Raw genomic sequence first — 14,342 nt, forward strand, 5'->3', positions numbered from 1 at the left:
GACATCATTTTATAGCTACAAAGAATTTGGAAACATCCATCCAGTTAATCTAAAGAGTTTGCAAAGTTTAACTTTACAAAAAAACACTCAATCCAATCCAGAATATTTCCTGTAATTTCTGATCGCTTAAAGGAGAAGATAAATATATTTACGTTAATTTCCTTTGGGATTGATAAGCCATGTTATTTATACAACATCAGTGTCAGTATTTTTTGTAATATAGCCAGGAATACTTGTATGGATGGAACATATGTCCAGTATGACACAGGATTCAAGATTATTAAAACTGATGTTGCAGTTTTTCAGAGGAAGCCACCAAAGCTATCTGTTTATAATGTAGTACTTCGGTTGTCTCATCATCACACCGTTTGTGTTTGACAGAAAGTGGGAGTTTGTGGATAAGAGTGAAGCGAGTGTAAAAGTGTTTGAGTGTGTAGAACATCTGCCAACTTAATTATATACAGCATGGATGGGAAGAAGAGGAGATGTGAGTGTTTGTATTTGTGTGTGTGTCGGGGGGGAACGGAGTATGTATTGGAAATTTTTTGCTTAGCTTTATTTTTTGCGGGGAGAGTCAGAGCGGCGTATAAATCAGTGCTGTGCGTCAGTGAGAAATACCTCGCCTTACGGTGACGGGGCCAGGAAAACAGATGCCACTTATTCAATAAACTAATACTCATAGGGAAGAAAAATGTGGGCTGGATATAGAGGGGGGAGGGAGGGTCGATGTGGAGCTGCCTGTCAATAGGAAGGTTTTATGGGACAGAGGAGCAGATAAAATTCAGCTGAACAAGCCAAACAGACCTGAGTCCTGGCGCTCCAAGGACCCAATGTACCTCACAGTCATGTGGACTGTCAATCACCAGGGAGTCTCTGGTGAGGCTCTGGTGGTCCTTTAGGATATTTGTGGCATATTCATACAGTACAAGTTTGCTCTCATGGTTCTTTTTTTGCAGTCATTCAGGTAGATCGAGGGGTTAAATAAGTGGTCCTGGTTAGGATTTGTGGGGTAATTCTGTGTTTCGTGCATTCTTGTAGCCCTTAAGGAGGCCCTTCAAGGTTTTAAAGATGGCTCTGTTGGTCCTTGAAAGGTTTCAATGATCTTTTGGTGGGGATAGACGGTAGCTCAGTCTGTAGGGACTTGGCTTGGGAAGCGCTCAAGTCCCGGTATGGACCAAGCATGGAATTGGGGCTGGAGAGGTGCCAGTTACTGTCCTGGGCACTGTCGAGGTGCCCTTGAGCAAGGCACAGAATCCCCCACAGCCCCCTCACTCTGACATCGCTCCATTAATTCATTGGTTCCAGTTTGTGCGTGTGTGTAATACTGGCCTTTGTGTGTGTGTGTAGCATTTTTGTACAGAGCGAAAACATTTAATTTCCCCTCAGGATTAATGGTATCTCTTCTTCTTCTTCTTCTTTCTTTTACGGGTTGAATGCCCATGCCATGAATAATTAAATCTGTTACAACTCTAGGTTTTACGTAGGTTGTTTGTTGTGGTAGTACTACTGGTCTTGTAGTGGTTCTAGTAGCCCTCAAGGAGGTTTCAGGGTTCCTTTAAGGTCTTTAAGGTGATTGTAGGTGAAGGTGAACTAATACCTGTTGCGTTGATTTTATTTAAATGTTTCACCTATCTGTGCATTGCTAAGGCAATCAAAATGAGCTTTTGGGTCATTTATGGGGTATTTATGGTTGGTTCATTTGGCCTAAAGAGGTATGTCATTTAGGTCTGTGTGTTCCTGTAGAAGTCATGTAGGGTGTCCTAGATGTTCTTTGGCTGTTTCTTGCAGTCGGTTCTTGTCGACACGCATGAGGATCTTGGGGTTCTGTAGGAGTCCCACGTGGTCCTGAGAGATTCTTGCAGTAATTGAGAAAGTTAAACAGGTCTTTAAGGTAGTTCTAGTGGCCCTTAAGGAGGTTTCAAGGTTGTTTTAAGTTCTTTAAATCTTTTGTTTGATTATGTTGGTTTTTAATTTCATTTGTCACGCATACGTAGATTATTTAAGAATTTAGAAGTAGGCCCTTAAGGTGGTTTTTACAGGTCCTTTCGGTGTATGTGGACCGGTAGGATTCCTGTAAGGGGTACTGGATGTCCTTGTACTAGAGGTTCTAGCTGTCACTGAGGAGGCCTTACAGAAGTGCGAGTGGACAATCAAGAGCGGCCCTCTAGGAAGTTCTGGTGGTCCTGTTGGATATTCTTGCAATAACCGAGGAAGTTCTACATGTCATTTAGGTGGTTCTGATGGCCCTTTCAGGAGGTTTCAGCGATCTCGACCATGAGCATTGACTCTGTTACCACACTAACACCTTTTATGTTGGTGTTTACTTCAACACGTGAATCATCTGTATGTTTGAGGAAAAAGAACAGCCTTTAGCCATTAAAGCAGAATATCTGCCCTGAGATTAAAGAAGCCCGGCTTTTCCACCGTTCTCTTTTTCCCTTCTTGATTTCTCAGTGCTACTCTCCCCCTCTCATTCACCCTCCCCCTCGCCCTTCATACATATTTATTGATGTTTACTTGATGGGAACATTTGGAGCTGAAGACTGATGGCTCTTAATATCAGCTTCAAAAAAACACCACACACCTCCTCTCAGCTCCATCTCTTTCAGGTTTGTTTTTTTTCTGCTGACTGTTTCTTTTTCTGAACTTTTTCGTCTTCTGTGTCATTTTTTCCCCCTCTTTGTCATTTAAACAATATCCATCATCAGAGGAGCAGTTTGTTTATATCAATGAGGCCTTGGAAGTGCTTTCAGTTCAGTTTTTAACTGGTCAGGATGCAGGATACTGTTTAAGTTTTGTGATGGCGGTGAGTGATGAATCAGGAATCAAATCTGAACAGAGATTGACTGCGTTTCCATTTACAGGTTTGACATACTACACAAGCAACGCAGTGTAAACCACTGCAATGAATGGAATTAATAACCAATGCGTGTATGATTGATGTGTTTACTACAGTGGTGTTTAAAGGAGTCATTAGTGCTTTTGCTGGAAATGGTCTATTTTTGCTAAGCACTTTGATCTCCAGTGTTCAGCATTCAGGTCTCATTCTGGTGGCTTATGTTGTTTATGAATCAAGCATGTATGTGTTTATAGATATAATCACACTTGTGTATCAATGAACAGAAAGTTTACAGCTAATGAAAGTGGGAATCATCACAGAGTTGACTTTAAAGAGGAATTAAATGTTCACTTTGTCATTTGTTTTGACCATCTACCAATGCCTTGTCAGCGATTTAGCCTCAGCACATGGTGTTTCAGTTATTTCCAATGATACAGTTAAACATTCAACATTCTCCGTAAGTCATTAAAGGACCACAGTAATATCATATAAGTAATGGGGCATGCTGAATGTGGAACTGTATCACTGGGAAAACCATGTAGATAGATAAAACCGACGAGGCAAGAACCTGAGAAAGCTTTTGTTTCTTATTTGCTGATGATGAATTTTATTTTAAGTCCAAAAAGTGTTGATTGAAAATGTGGTTAATTGAAGCCATACATTCCTCAGTGTGTGAGTAGTTGCTTGCAGTGCATCTGTACGGACCACACAGCCTTCCTTTTAATCTTCCATACAACCCAATGTAAATACATTTGTTGTAATCAAATATGTAAAATATTTATTATATGCTGATGTCATGTAGCCGCTCTCATGTTTAAACATCAGATGCAGCTCATACACCGCTCTGTGAGCCGAGAAAATTCACAACAACACAATTAACTCAAAATGTTTGCATGTGAGGCTCAAACAAGACTGTCCCTCTGTTACTAAACAGTCGACATTCAGGAGATTTATCGCCCAACAGTGAGGACGTATTTGCATATAACACTAACACAGATGTGTGTTGTCCCTGCTGGACACACAGATGTGTTGAAAAATGACTTTATTCTTTTTTTTCAGTGTGTAGCCGCAGGAGTAACTAATGATGATCCATCACTGTGATGGACGGGCTGGTAGAAATTCCTTCAGTCTATTTTTATCTGTCATGTTTGCCGCCACAGTGAAAACACACTTTGTTGTGTATCTGCATATGAGTGGATTTTAATGTGTTTAAGCAGAGGTTTGTGTGGTTGTGTTAAAGTAAATTTCACATTGTTCTGTTGCAGTTGCTTTAACTTTGGTTAAACACACCAGAGTGAAAAGTTTAGTTTCGAATTTGTGACATTTTATTTTAAAGCACTTGCAGCTTTAAAGAGGAACACTTGACTTTATTTTCAAATACTTTAGTGTCTGTATGACTGATTGGAACAAAATCACTTGGGGATGCTCACGATGATGATGATGATGATGATGATGATGATGATGGAGTTCTTCAACCCGCAGCAGCGAAACAGGCTGTAATGGCTGCAACATCATCCTTGATGGATCAAAGTGCGCCCTCTAAAAGTTCTTGTTGTTTCCACTGACAGGCTCAGATTGTTATTCTAAGTGTGTGACGACATGACAGAAAGGATCCCTACAGATAGACCTTTTTGTTACAGAGGAAGATGATAGTTCTTCAAAGCCACCAGACATCTGCCTCTCCTGGGTAGTTATTATGTGACTTGTTTTAAAAGGTTAGTTTGCATCCAATACAATCTTCTTCTTTGTACCTTTAAGGCATTTAGCCCCGAGGATATGAAAACTGATCCCTGTAAACACTTAAAAAATAAGTTTTAACAGCGTTTTCCTGTTTCAGTTGAGTAATATGAATTTGCATATCCATCATTTCCTCTCTTTTGTTCTGTTTAACTGTAGCTGAGTTTTATATAGGACATTTAATTTGTAAAAACAGGAGTCTTTACATTTTAAAATATACTAAAGAAGAAAAGAAATAAAGCAGGAAACACCGAGGAGGTTGATTACGAACTGTTCTCAACACAAAGTGTCAGTTAATGCATCACAGAAACAATAACAGACAGAGGTAATTAAGAGTCCAGTGTTTAATTCATGAAAATGTTTACAGGCCCTCTTTAATGACTACGATTTCCTCCTAAACTACACAACCCATAATCCCCAGCCCCCCTCCTCCCAAAGGCAGTCTTTGTGATGACATGATATTGGCTGTTGGCTTGGTTTTTGTTCCAGGCTCATTTGATGAGAACAACTGGTTGATGAGAGGACATTATGTGAGCTTTCTGCTTTAATAGGTTGGTCAATACAAAGAGAGAGAGAGAGAGAGAGGAAGACAGACTCCGTGGAAAAGACAGAGAAGTAGGAAAAAGAGTTTCTGATTTTATTTGTCCTCTCACATACATGCAGTTCATGAGTGTGAGCGTGTGTATGTGTGTTCAAAGAGCCATTGATTGTGTATTGACGAAGCGGGAGCAGTGATTTATAGCTGCTGGTCTCGGGGGAATAATGTCTTCATACGAGGCGGACAGACGAGTCGTCCTCACAGCGCAGATATAACTCCATATGGATTAGACCGACTCCATACGGGTCAATCAACGCACTTCACTCTGCATCACTGCACTCTGCGCGCACACACACACACACACACACACACACTAACACACACACACACACAGAGTCCAAAATCCACTTTAAAGCTCATGAAACAAAATCTCTCTGAGCCTGTGATCCCATTTTACCTCCTGAGCACATGAATGCACATGTTCGTGATGTTTATTGCAGCAATCGAGTGAGCCAGCGTTATTTTGTTTTCTATTGAACCTTAAAATTTTCCTTCAAGTCCTGCCTGTCCTGCTTTTGTTCATCACTCGGGTTGGAACTAAACTGAGACCTAATCCAGGTTACAAACGACGGTCCTGAGTCACGGCTGTGTTGTGTCTTTGTCCATGTCGCCTGTGTATTATGTGTAGCTCTGGTTGTTCCTGGGGTCTGTGGTTTATCAGGTAAATACAATTTGAGCGGTGTTGTTCCTGTCCTTCTTTCTTGTGGTTGACCTGTGACTTTAATATCAGAGAGTATTTCTTCCAAAAATTTGGACTTTAAAATGTCACAGAATGTAATTTTTTTTTCTCAAAAAGTAGTTTTTCTGGAAAATTGACCACTTTATTTTTCTCTTCCCTTCCCATGGCCCAATTGTCCTAATAGGTTATTATACAAAACTATATCTTCTACACTTTCCCTTTTCCCTCTATCCCTCTGTCTCTCTCTTCAGATGTGTGTTCACCATGAGTCTGGTTCTGTTCGAGGTTTCTGCTTGTTAAAGGAAGTGTTTCGGTCTCATGGTAGGTTCATGTTGGGTCTCTGTAGATATTAAAACAAAGAGACCTGCTCTCTCTGTAAAGTGCTTTCACATCACTTTTCATGTGGTGATGGATGAATACAAATTGTTTGACTCCCTGCTGTGCCTAAAATGTACCAAAACAGTCGTACGTAACGTTCTGTTATGTTTGTGACTTTAATCGAGGAGATTTCTTACTTTTTTTCTTGCAGATATAAGACATTAGAATATCAGAAGAGCTATTTTTTTTGTAAATTTGTTAAATTTACTACCTAAATCTTTGATAATCTGAGTTTCAGAATAGCCCCCTCCCTCAGCTCTGAATTATTCAAATGTTACCCACAATGCCCGGCACAGACAAAAAAAATTTTTTCTACATGTTTTGTTTTACTTGCTGTTACCGCAATGCCGAGGAACATAGCACTCCCTGGATTTTAATTCTGCCTGTAAGACTTTGCTGTGTGATGCAAAAAGAAAGAATACTTGTTTTTATTTTTATTCTGATTAATGACAACATGTGATGTAAACAACGATTTTTGCAGCTTTTACTCTGCCGCCCATATCAGGTCCATTTTCCTAAAATGAAGAGACACGATAACCTGTACATGGTGACTTCCTTGGTCACGTGTGACCGACGATTGAACTCTCTCTTTCTTTTCACGTTTATGTTTTTTTGATTTACTCTTATTGAAGCTTTTATTTTGAAGTCTTGCAGAAACAGCCTGTCTGCCTTGTTTTGTTGTGATCTGATCGAGTTGTTTTACACAGACGTCCATTTGTTTCGTTGTTTTCTGTTTCAAAATCTGGCGTGTTAAGAAACGATCCTACAGTCTGTGGGCCGCGGTTTCAAACTCCCTCTGCTGTTCCGTTCTTGACCACCTCCTTGACCTCTGACCTCTAATACAAAGACATGTATATGTGCCAAGAAACTTAACTCCTATGTATTCTTAATGATTGGAGCGGTGTGGGGCTGCATGGCAGGCTGTTTGGGTCTCACACACACACATTGTGCCTCTTTCAGCAGCTCATGTGTTGGAGGTGTGGACACAGCGTCACGTTGACACTGACTCTGTTGTTGTTACCACATGTTGTGTTGAAAGGTGACACGAGGTTTATTGTCCTGAACCGCGTTTCACAGACGTGGTGAAAATGACAAATTTTATAGATCCCACACACAAGCACACAGATCGGGAACAACACGGCAGCCGCTTCTACTCTCATCGCTCGTCCAAACCAAGTATTGTTGGCTTCCCTGTGAACCAAATCGAAGCGTCTATCTTGTGTTTTTCAGCCTTTCGTGGTGTTGATGTTCAACATATTTGGCTGTCTGTGCTGTCAGCAGACTGTAACCCGGTCATCTAACGGGCAGCAAGAGAGATGCTGCTAAGTTAGTTACACGGTTCAATCGGCTGAGAGAAGCTGGTTGTTTGTAATAAATGTTAGAAGAAAAAGAGAAACAGAGAGGGTTTAAATTGGTGAGAATCTGCTAGCCCTTGTTTTTGCATTTTTTCATCACTCCGTTTGTAAAGCCATCGTGTCGTCTCCTGCAGAATGAGCTGTGCTGTCGAGTCTTGAATAAAATTCAGAATAGTAATTAAAGTCAAATTGAATTAAAGTAGTTTGTATATTTTTTGTCTGTAATGCAGGTTTGTTTCCTTTTAGTTGCTGTCATGAGGTCGTAGGGTAACTTTCATGTGTGATGTAACCCCTGGGGCAAACGGGGAGCATAGAAACGTGTGTTTCTGCAGCAGAGGGTCGCTCAGTCTTTGTCCTCTATGAAGTCTGCTTCTTGTGTGCAGAGAAAATAGGCTAAATATGCGCCGCGCTCCGTGTAATGTGTGCCTGTAGGCAGCAGAGGAGAGAAATAGGTGAATCACAGGGAGGGGGGGTCGCGGCTCAAAAAGTTTCCTATAAACACGATTTTTCTAGTTTTTGTTTCTTGCAAATGTATGACTTTATACGCTAAAAAAATGCCGTTTTTTCTACCACTTTAATCTCGGAATCTTCAGGTTTTTTCTCAGAATATTACTCTTCTCTTCTGGCTCCTTTTTTGGTCCTAATACGCTGTCGTTTAATTGACTGCTTTATTGATTATAAAATGTGTGCTCCGCTCAAAGACAACATATCAAGGGCTTCCTAATCCAACCAGTGATAAGGACATTTTAGTAGTAAAGTAGTAATATAAATATGTGTTATATTAGGAATAATAACTTTGATAATGATAATGTATAAATGACTTAGTAAGTTGGAGTCGAGCAGGTCCACAGCAGCACGCAGTCCGAAACAACGATCCCCAGAAACCTTCGAGACAAGGGAGCGCAACAACTCCCAGGAAGATATAAAGTTAGTAACATGCATTATGAAACATACACCTCAGTTTGATGAATACCCGAAGGTCAAGCAGAATAACCATAACATAATTGCACAATATTTACATTTTTGGCAATAATTGTGCCGCCCTTTTTGTAATGTTTAACTGTCAGCTTCTTGTTTTCAGTATTTTGGTTGTTTGAGGAAAAATGTGGAGGGCAAATGTCCAACCAGGTGTTCAGACTAAAAGAACACTTCTCTTTCTCTGTGATCCTCTTTACTGAAACCCGACGTTTTCAGGATGTCTTCCTGTCCTTGTGTATTTAAGTGCTGGTTTTGTCTGTTAGCAGAGGTTGTGTAAGGCTGATGTTAGCTATAATACAGTTCAAACACTCAAATCGTGTGTGGTAATTATGTGCAGAAATTATTTTTCTCATTTGTGCACAAGAACATATTTGCATGTGCTTGTGTGTGCAAATATTTTGGCTGCATATGCACGTATCTTTGTGCGTGCATGCGTGTGTGTGTGTGTGTGTGTGTGTGTGTGTGTGTGTGTGTGTGTGTGTGTGTGATGGAGGTGTTTATGCCTCACCTCCTCCTCCTCCTCTCTCGACTGTAATAAACAATAACCGGGCATTAATCTCCCGGCCTGCTGCCTTAATAAATAATATCCACACATTCATCAACTTAAACTATTCACAATCAATGCAGCTCTTCATAGAAAACCCACCTAATAAATAGTGGTGCGGCCCGCTGAGGCGTGAACTTATAGACCAGCCGGCTGATAAATGAACCCACCCCCACGGCGAGACGCCTTTTATGTGGAAAACTGCAAGTGAGAATTTTTCGATTTTATATTACACTATTTTACTCTTATTACTTTCCTGTGTGTGTGTGTGTGCGTTCTCTCAGGGTACAGTAGGTGTTTGTGATTTATTGAAGCACTGAAGATGTTGGTCTATTTGTTTTATTCTAGTTCTGGGGTGTTTACCTATTTGTAAGCTACTGATGTCAGAGTTTTGTCTTATTGGTTTCAGAATAAGAATCACTTTATTTTCTGACTACAGGCTGCACACGGGAATTTCTCCCGGTCGCAGTCCTGCAGAGACATTTTAACTAACACGGTAATGTAAGATACAGAGACGACATCTGTGTGTGTATGTGTGTCTCAGAGGAATACACGCGCACATAATATACAGAGAAGACTAGAAACACCATGTGGTGATTAAAGCTGCATGTGAGAATGTAAAGTTAAAGGTCAACACATTTCCTTTAAATAAATTAAACATCATTGACATAATATTTCTTTACTTTCTGGAACAAGAAGTTGAAAAAGATTCACAGAAACTGACACTTCACATAAATGTAACACAATAATGTCTTAAAATAGGGATGATAAATATTAATCTTTTAACCGATAACGGACAAAACTAGTTTATTCTAAAAAAAATGTACATTAACATGAACATTAATAACAAGCCTCCTCCACACGCAACTCACCTGCTGTCATGACAACGGGATTGCAATTAAAGAAATGCAATGTCAATTTTGCTATTTTGGGGCCTCAATGACATTCAGTCATTTAATGGTAACTGCCGGCAGTTAACCTGAGTCGGCTTTTGGTTACACAAAAAAGATTCCTAATTAAAATCCCGAAGTGAAACTGTGTTCTTCTCCAGTATGGGAGAGTATCTGGTTTTAGTCCTGAAAACGAAGAGAGAAAAGGAAAAATAAATGGAGCAACGTCCGCGAGCTAGTTCAGGCATGCGACTCGAGCTGCAATGATTTCACACTTGACATGCGTCATTCTCCACAATCACCTGACAAACACTTCCTCCTAATGTGGCGTCTATTTCTGATCTCTCTGCTCTGTCACTGCCCCCGCTGCCCTGCACCAGTACTGCGCTCATACTTTCAGCCCCGCCACCGAAATCTGTCTGTGCTAGTGATTCTTTTTTATTTTATTTTAATGAAAGTAAAACTTAAAATGTTCCTCTTTGGGTAAAATTTTCATTACAAATAATTAAATTGGAAAAATGAAGTAAAACAGATATTAGAGTGTGATCGCACTGTGAGTGTGGAGTAGGTTAAAAACACATGGCCTGATAGCAGGACTGTGTGTGTGTGTGTGTGTGTGTGTGTGTGTGTGTCTTCAGTAAATAGAAACAGTGTGAGATTAGATCTGCTGCTGTATGGAAGCAGGACACTCTATTAGCAGACACACAGCTATTGTTTAGCAGTTTGTCTGAATCACCCCGACTGTGAGCACCCATCTGGACCAAACACACACACACACACACACACACACACACACACACACACGATCTCTTCATATCTATCTCTATCTCCTTTTTTTGTTCTGTTACTGTGTCTATCTCACTCTCTCTAACTACACACACACACACACACACACACACACACACACACTAACACACACACACACACACACAGTGATAGATGGTCCAGTCATGATCTCGGCCTGCATTGTTGATGAGGGTCATGCTACCATGGTTACTGGAGCAGTGTCCGACTCCCCCCTGCCTTGTGTGGAGTCATCCCTATTTCTGTGTTAATGTGTGTTTGTAGTCGTGTTTGTGTTTCTTCTGATCACTTTACTTCTGCAATTAGCTGTGTGTGTGTGTGTGTGTGTGTGTGTGTGTGTGGATTCTGTATGTTGGTGTGTTTTTGCACGTCTTGTTTGTCTCAGTAAACTCACCTGCATGAGGTTTTGCAGTCTGTACACTGAAAACATCCTCGATTCAATGAAAAAGAAACGCACCAGGAGAAGTTGGAGAGACAGCAACAACATTTGCAGTCTGAACTTTACATTAACACAAATTAGCTAAACATCTTAAAGCAGCTTCCAGGTGCTTCCACGACCTCGATCAAAACACCTGCGTAGACAGAACATGTACAGCCACTCATCCTCTCACCTGTCTCTCTCTCTCAGACCGTACCAGTGTGGCCACTGCTCCCAGTCCTTCTCTCAGCCGTCAGACCTGAGGAACCACGTGGTGACTCACTCCAGTGACCGACCCTTCAAATGTGGATACTGCGGCCGCGCGTTCGCTGGGGCCACGACGCTCAACAACCACATCCGCACGCACACCGGGGAGAAGCCGTTCAAGTAAGTAACAGTGAGTACCCCCCACCCATGAACCACCCAGCCTTCTGCTCCCCTCTCAGGCTGCAGACCAGTTTCTCTTCTTTATGACACCCAGCTAACACCTACTGATATCCTCTAAACCGCCTACTGACTCCCTCATTACTACTTCCTGACATCTGAGCTTTTACCTGATAGCATCCAATGTTAGATTAGGGCTGGTTAGAGCACTTACAAGGTAAGCCACATCTTAAAAACAACCCCCTCCTACTTCTACCACACTTGTTTCAGCCGTCTGACAGTGATTCTGACGGATTTGTTCTGTGTTTTCCGTTCACTGGGTTTTTAACAGGAGCTAAGTTACTCACAGAGGTCCCCTTACAAGCAAACAGACCTGGTGATTAAAACCAGTAAAACCACTAAATATAGCAGCGCTGGGTCAAAGATCAGTGTCTCTCCATCGTTTCTCAGCCGACACAGGATGTCCTGTCAGTAGACAATTACGATTACCTCAGCCTTTATCCTTACTCTGCTTCTCTCGCTAATTCATTTATTTATTTATTTATTTATTTATTTATTTATTTAGCCAATCTTCACCCTAGTACCTGAGGGTAACAGGAGCTCATTCTCACGGCCAAACCATGTTCTGTTCAGCTGGTAGACAGATCAAGTATGACTTGCACTTTACCATTGAAGCTCAATGATCCAATGATCAATCAAAGGGTCAGAGGCATCATGGATTACTTTTAATCTGAATGGCATTTACTGACCCTGAAATAATCATAAGTATCAATAAGGATCAGTGTCCATTGTTGGTGTTATTAGATCAGTGTCGGAGCTGACAGGCTGAATCTTCAGTGAAAAAACAGTTTGAATCAGGTTACACTTCTAATCTCACATTACAGCGCGTCGTCGGGTTCTGAACTGTGTATGAAGACAGAATCATTTGATGGAACATGATTTAAAATCAGTACGTCTGTTTCTGTTGGATTTGTGTTCCGTTACCAGAAACTAACTTCCTTCTCCTCGAGGAGAGAGGAGACAGGTAAAAGATAAAACGTATAGAACACATGGACACACAGACCCCGGGACAACCAACAGGGTAAAACACATGAAGGCATGAAAACATCAAAGCTGAGGATGCTGAGAAAGTGTAAAACCGTCATTTATACAGAACTTTACAAATTAAGATTATATTCAAAGGGCATTTTTTAACCCGGGCCAAGTTATTACATTTTGTTTGTAAATGACTTATAAGCCTAAGTTTTTGTCTGGAGAGCAATTTGATACGTTTCTAATTTTATCTGTCAAAGATCGTCAGACGTCCTCCCCTCACGCTCTGCTCCTCCCGTCCCTGTCGCAAGCAGGTCTTCACGCGTGCTCGTCAGACACACACACACACACACACACACACACACGTACAGAGAGAGAGAGAGAGAGAGAGAGAGAGAGAGAGAGAGAGAGAGAGAGAGAGACTGTGAAAGCATTAATAAAGATAAGATGAGATAGAAAGGAAATTATCAGAATCAGCTTTATTGGCCAAGTATGTGGGCACATACAAGGAGTTTGACTCCGGGTTTTCTTTGCTCTCAAATACAGACACACATACTGAACAGACTTCAAAACAAGGACCGGTTAGACAAGGTAACACTGACACTGAAAACTAACTCTAAAACTACTACATACAGACCTATGAATACAAAGATATTTTACAAATTATTAATATATATATATATAAGTGTATGTATACTTTATTTAAAGAAAGCACAACGACACATATAGACAAAAGTGCAAAGGTGCAATAGAACGCCAGACTGCTCCAAAATATAAGGTACAAATAAGAGATATAAAAAAACAAATATCCGTGAAAATATAAAATATAAAGTGTATGACTTAATGCAAAAGACAAAGTGTCTTAAAGAGACGGAGGTGTGACGTCTCCCTAAATATGGACCTTGTTTTAGGTTGGCTTTAATTGTTTTGACACGCTCGTTTTTAACGATGAGCCTCCTGCACGTGCGGCTCACCTGCTGCTGTCAGAACGTTGTAAAACGTACAGCTCACGATGAGTGTCAACAGATTAAAGTAGTAGTAGTAAAAATGTGATGGAGAATGAAGCCTTATTATAACGGTGTAACGATGTTACTTTATTTCAATAGGGAGATTATTACTAGTATTGTTTGCACACCCCCACCTCCTGCTCCACCACAGGTAAGCTGTCATTCTGTGGGAAACACTGAACTGAGTTTTAACACCTTCACCTCCTCTTGTTACAATGAAGACGTTTATTATATAAAGAAAATATTTTTTTTTTTTAAAGTAAGAAAGAATTCATGTTAATGGGAGTCAGTGGCAGCTTTTGAGTCTTACTGAAGCTCCTGCACTGAGTACAAATCTGTTTTGATTCTTCCAGAATATCAAATAACGTAGAAGAAGATAAGACAGACCTTTATCAATCCAGAAGGAAAATCTTGTGCCAGATGGCTCCAAAGTTACAGAGTATTTATTAGTGCAAAGCAGGTTAGAGGGGCAGGAATCAGCCAAGGGCCCCACAAGAAAGAAAAAGGCAAACAAATAAAAACGTTGCTCTGCCCTGTCGAAACCTTTCTCCTATCGTAGCCCTTCTCCATTATTCATGATCCCTCTGTGGACGTTTGAATATTTTCTCACCTCTGCTGTCACAGCCGCTCTGACCTCTGACCCTTCCTCTCCTAACCAATCACTTCCTGTGATGTTGGCCATCGAGGAAAATCTCTACT

General features: G+C 40.8%; 1 protein-coding gene across 2 annotated transcripts in view; it reads left to right on the top strand.

The window, feature by feature from the left end:
- Positions 1 to 14,342, top strand: part of prdm6 (PR domain containing 6) — a 69,915-nt gene that overhangs the window by 51,643 nt on the left and 3,930 nt on the right. For both annotated transcript variants that reach the window (XM_069683005.1, XM_069683006.1), the window contains one exon: positions 11,431 to 11,607. In XM_069683005.1, the coding sequence (XP_069539106.1) occupies positions 11,431 to 11,607 (177 nt within the window). The remainder of the gene's footprint in view (positions 1 to 11,430; positions 11,608 to 14,342) is intronic.

The sequence above is a fragment of the Semicossyphus pulcher genome, unplaced genomic scaffold, assembly GCF_022749685.1.
Source record: "Semicossyphus pulcher isolate SPU_LCO1_2020_fin unplaced genomic scaffold, fSemPul1.0.p SCAF_6, whole genome shotgun sequence".
In the NCBI taxonomy this organism is placed as follows: domain Eukaryota; kingdom Metazoa; phylum Chordata; class Actinopteri; order Labriformes; family Labridae; genus Semicossyphus; species Semicossyphus pulcher.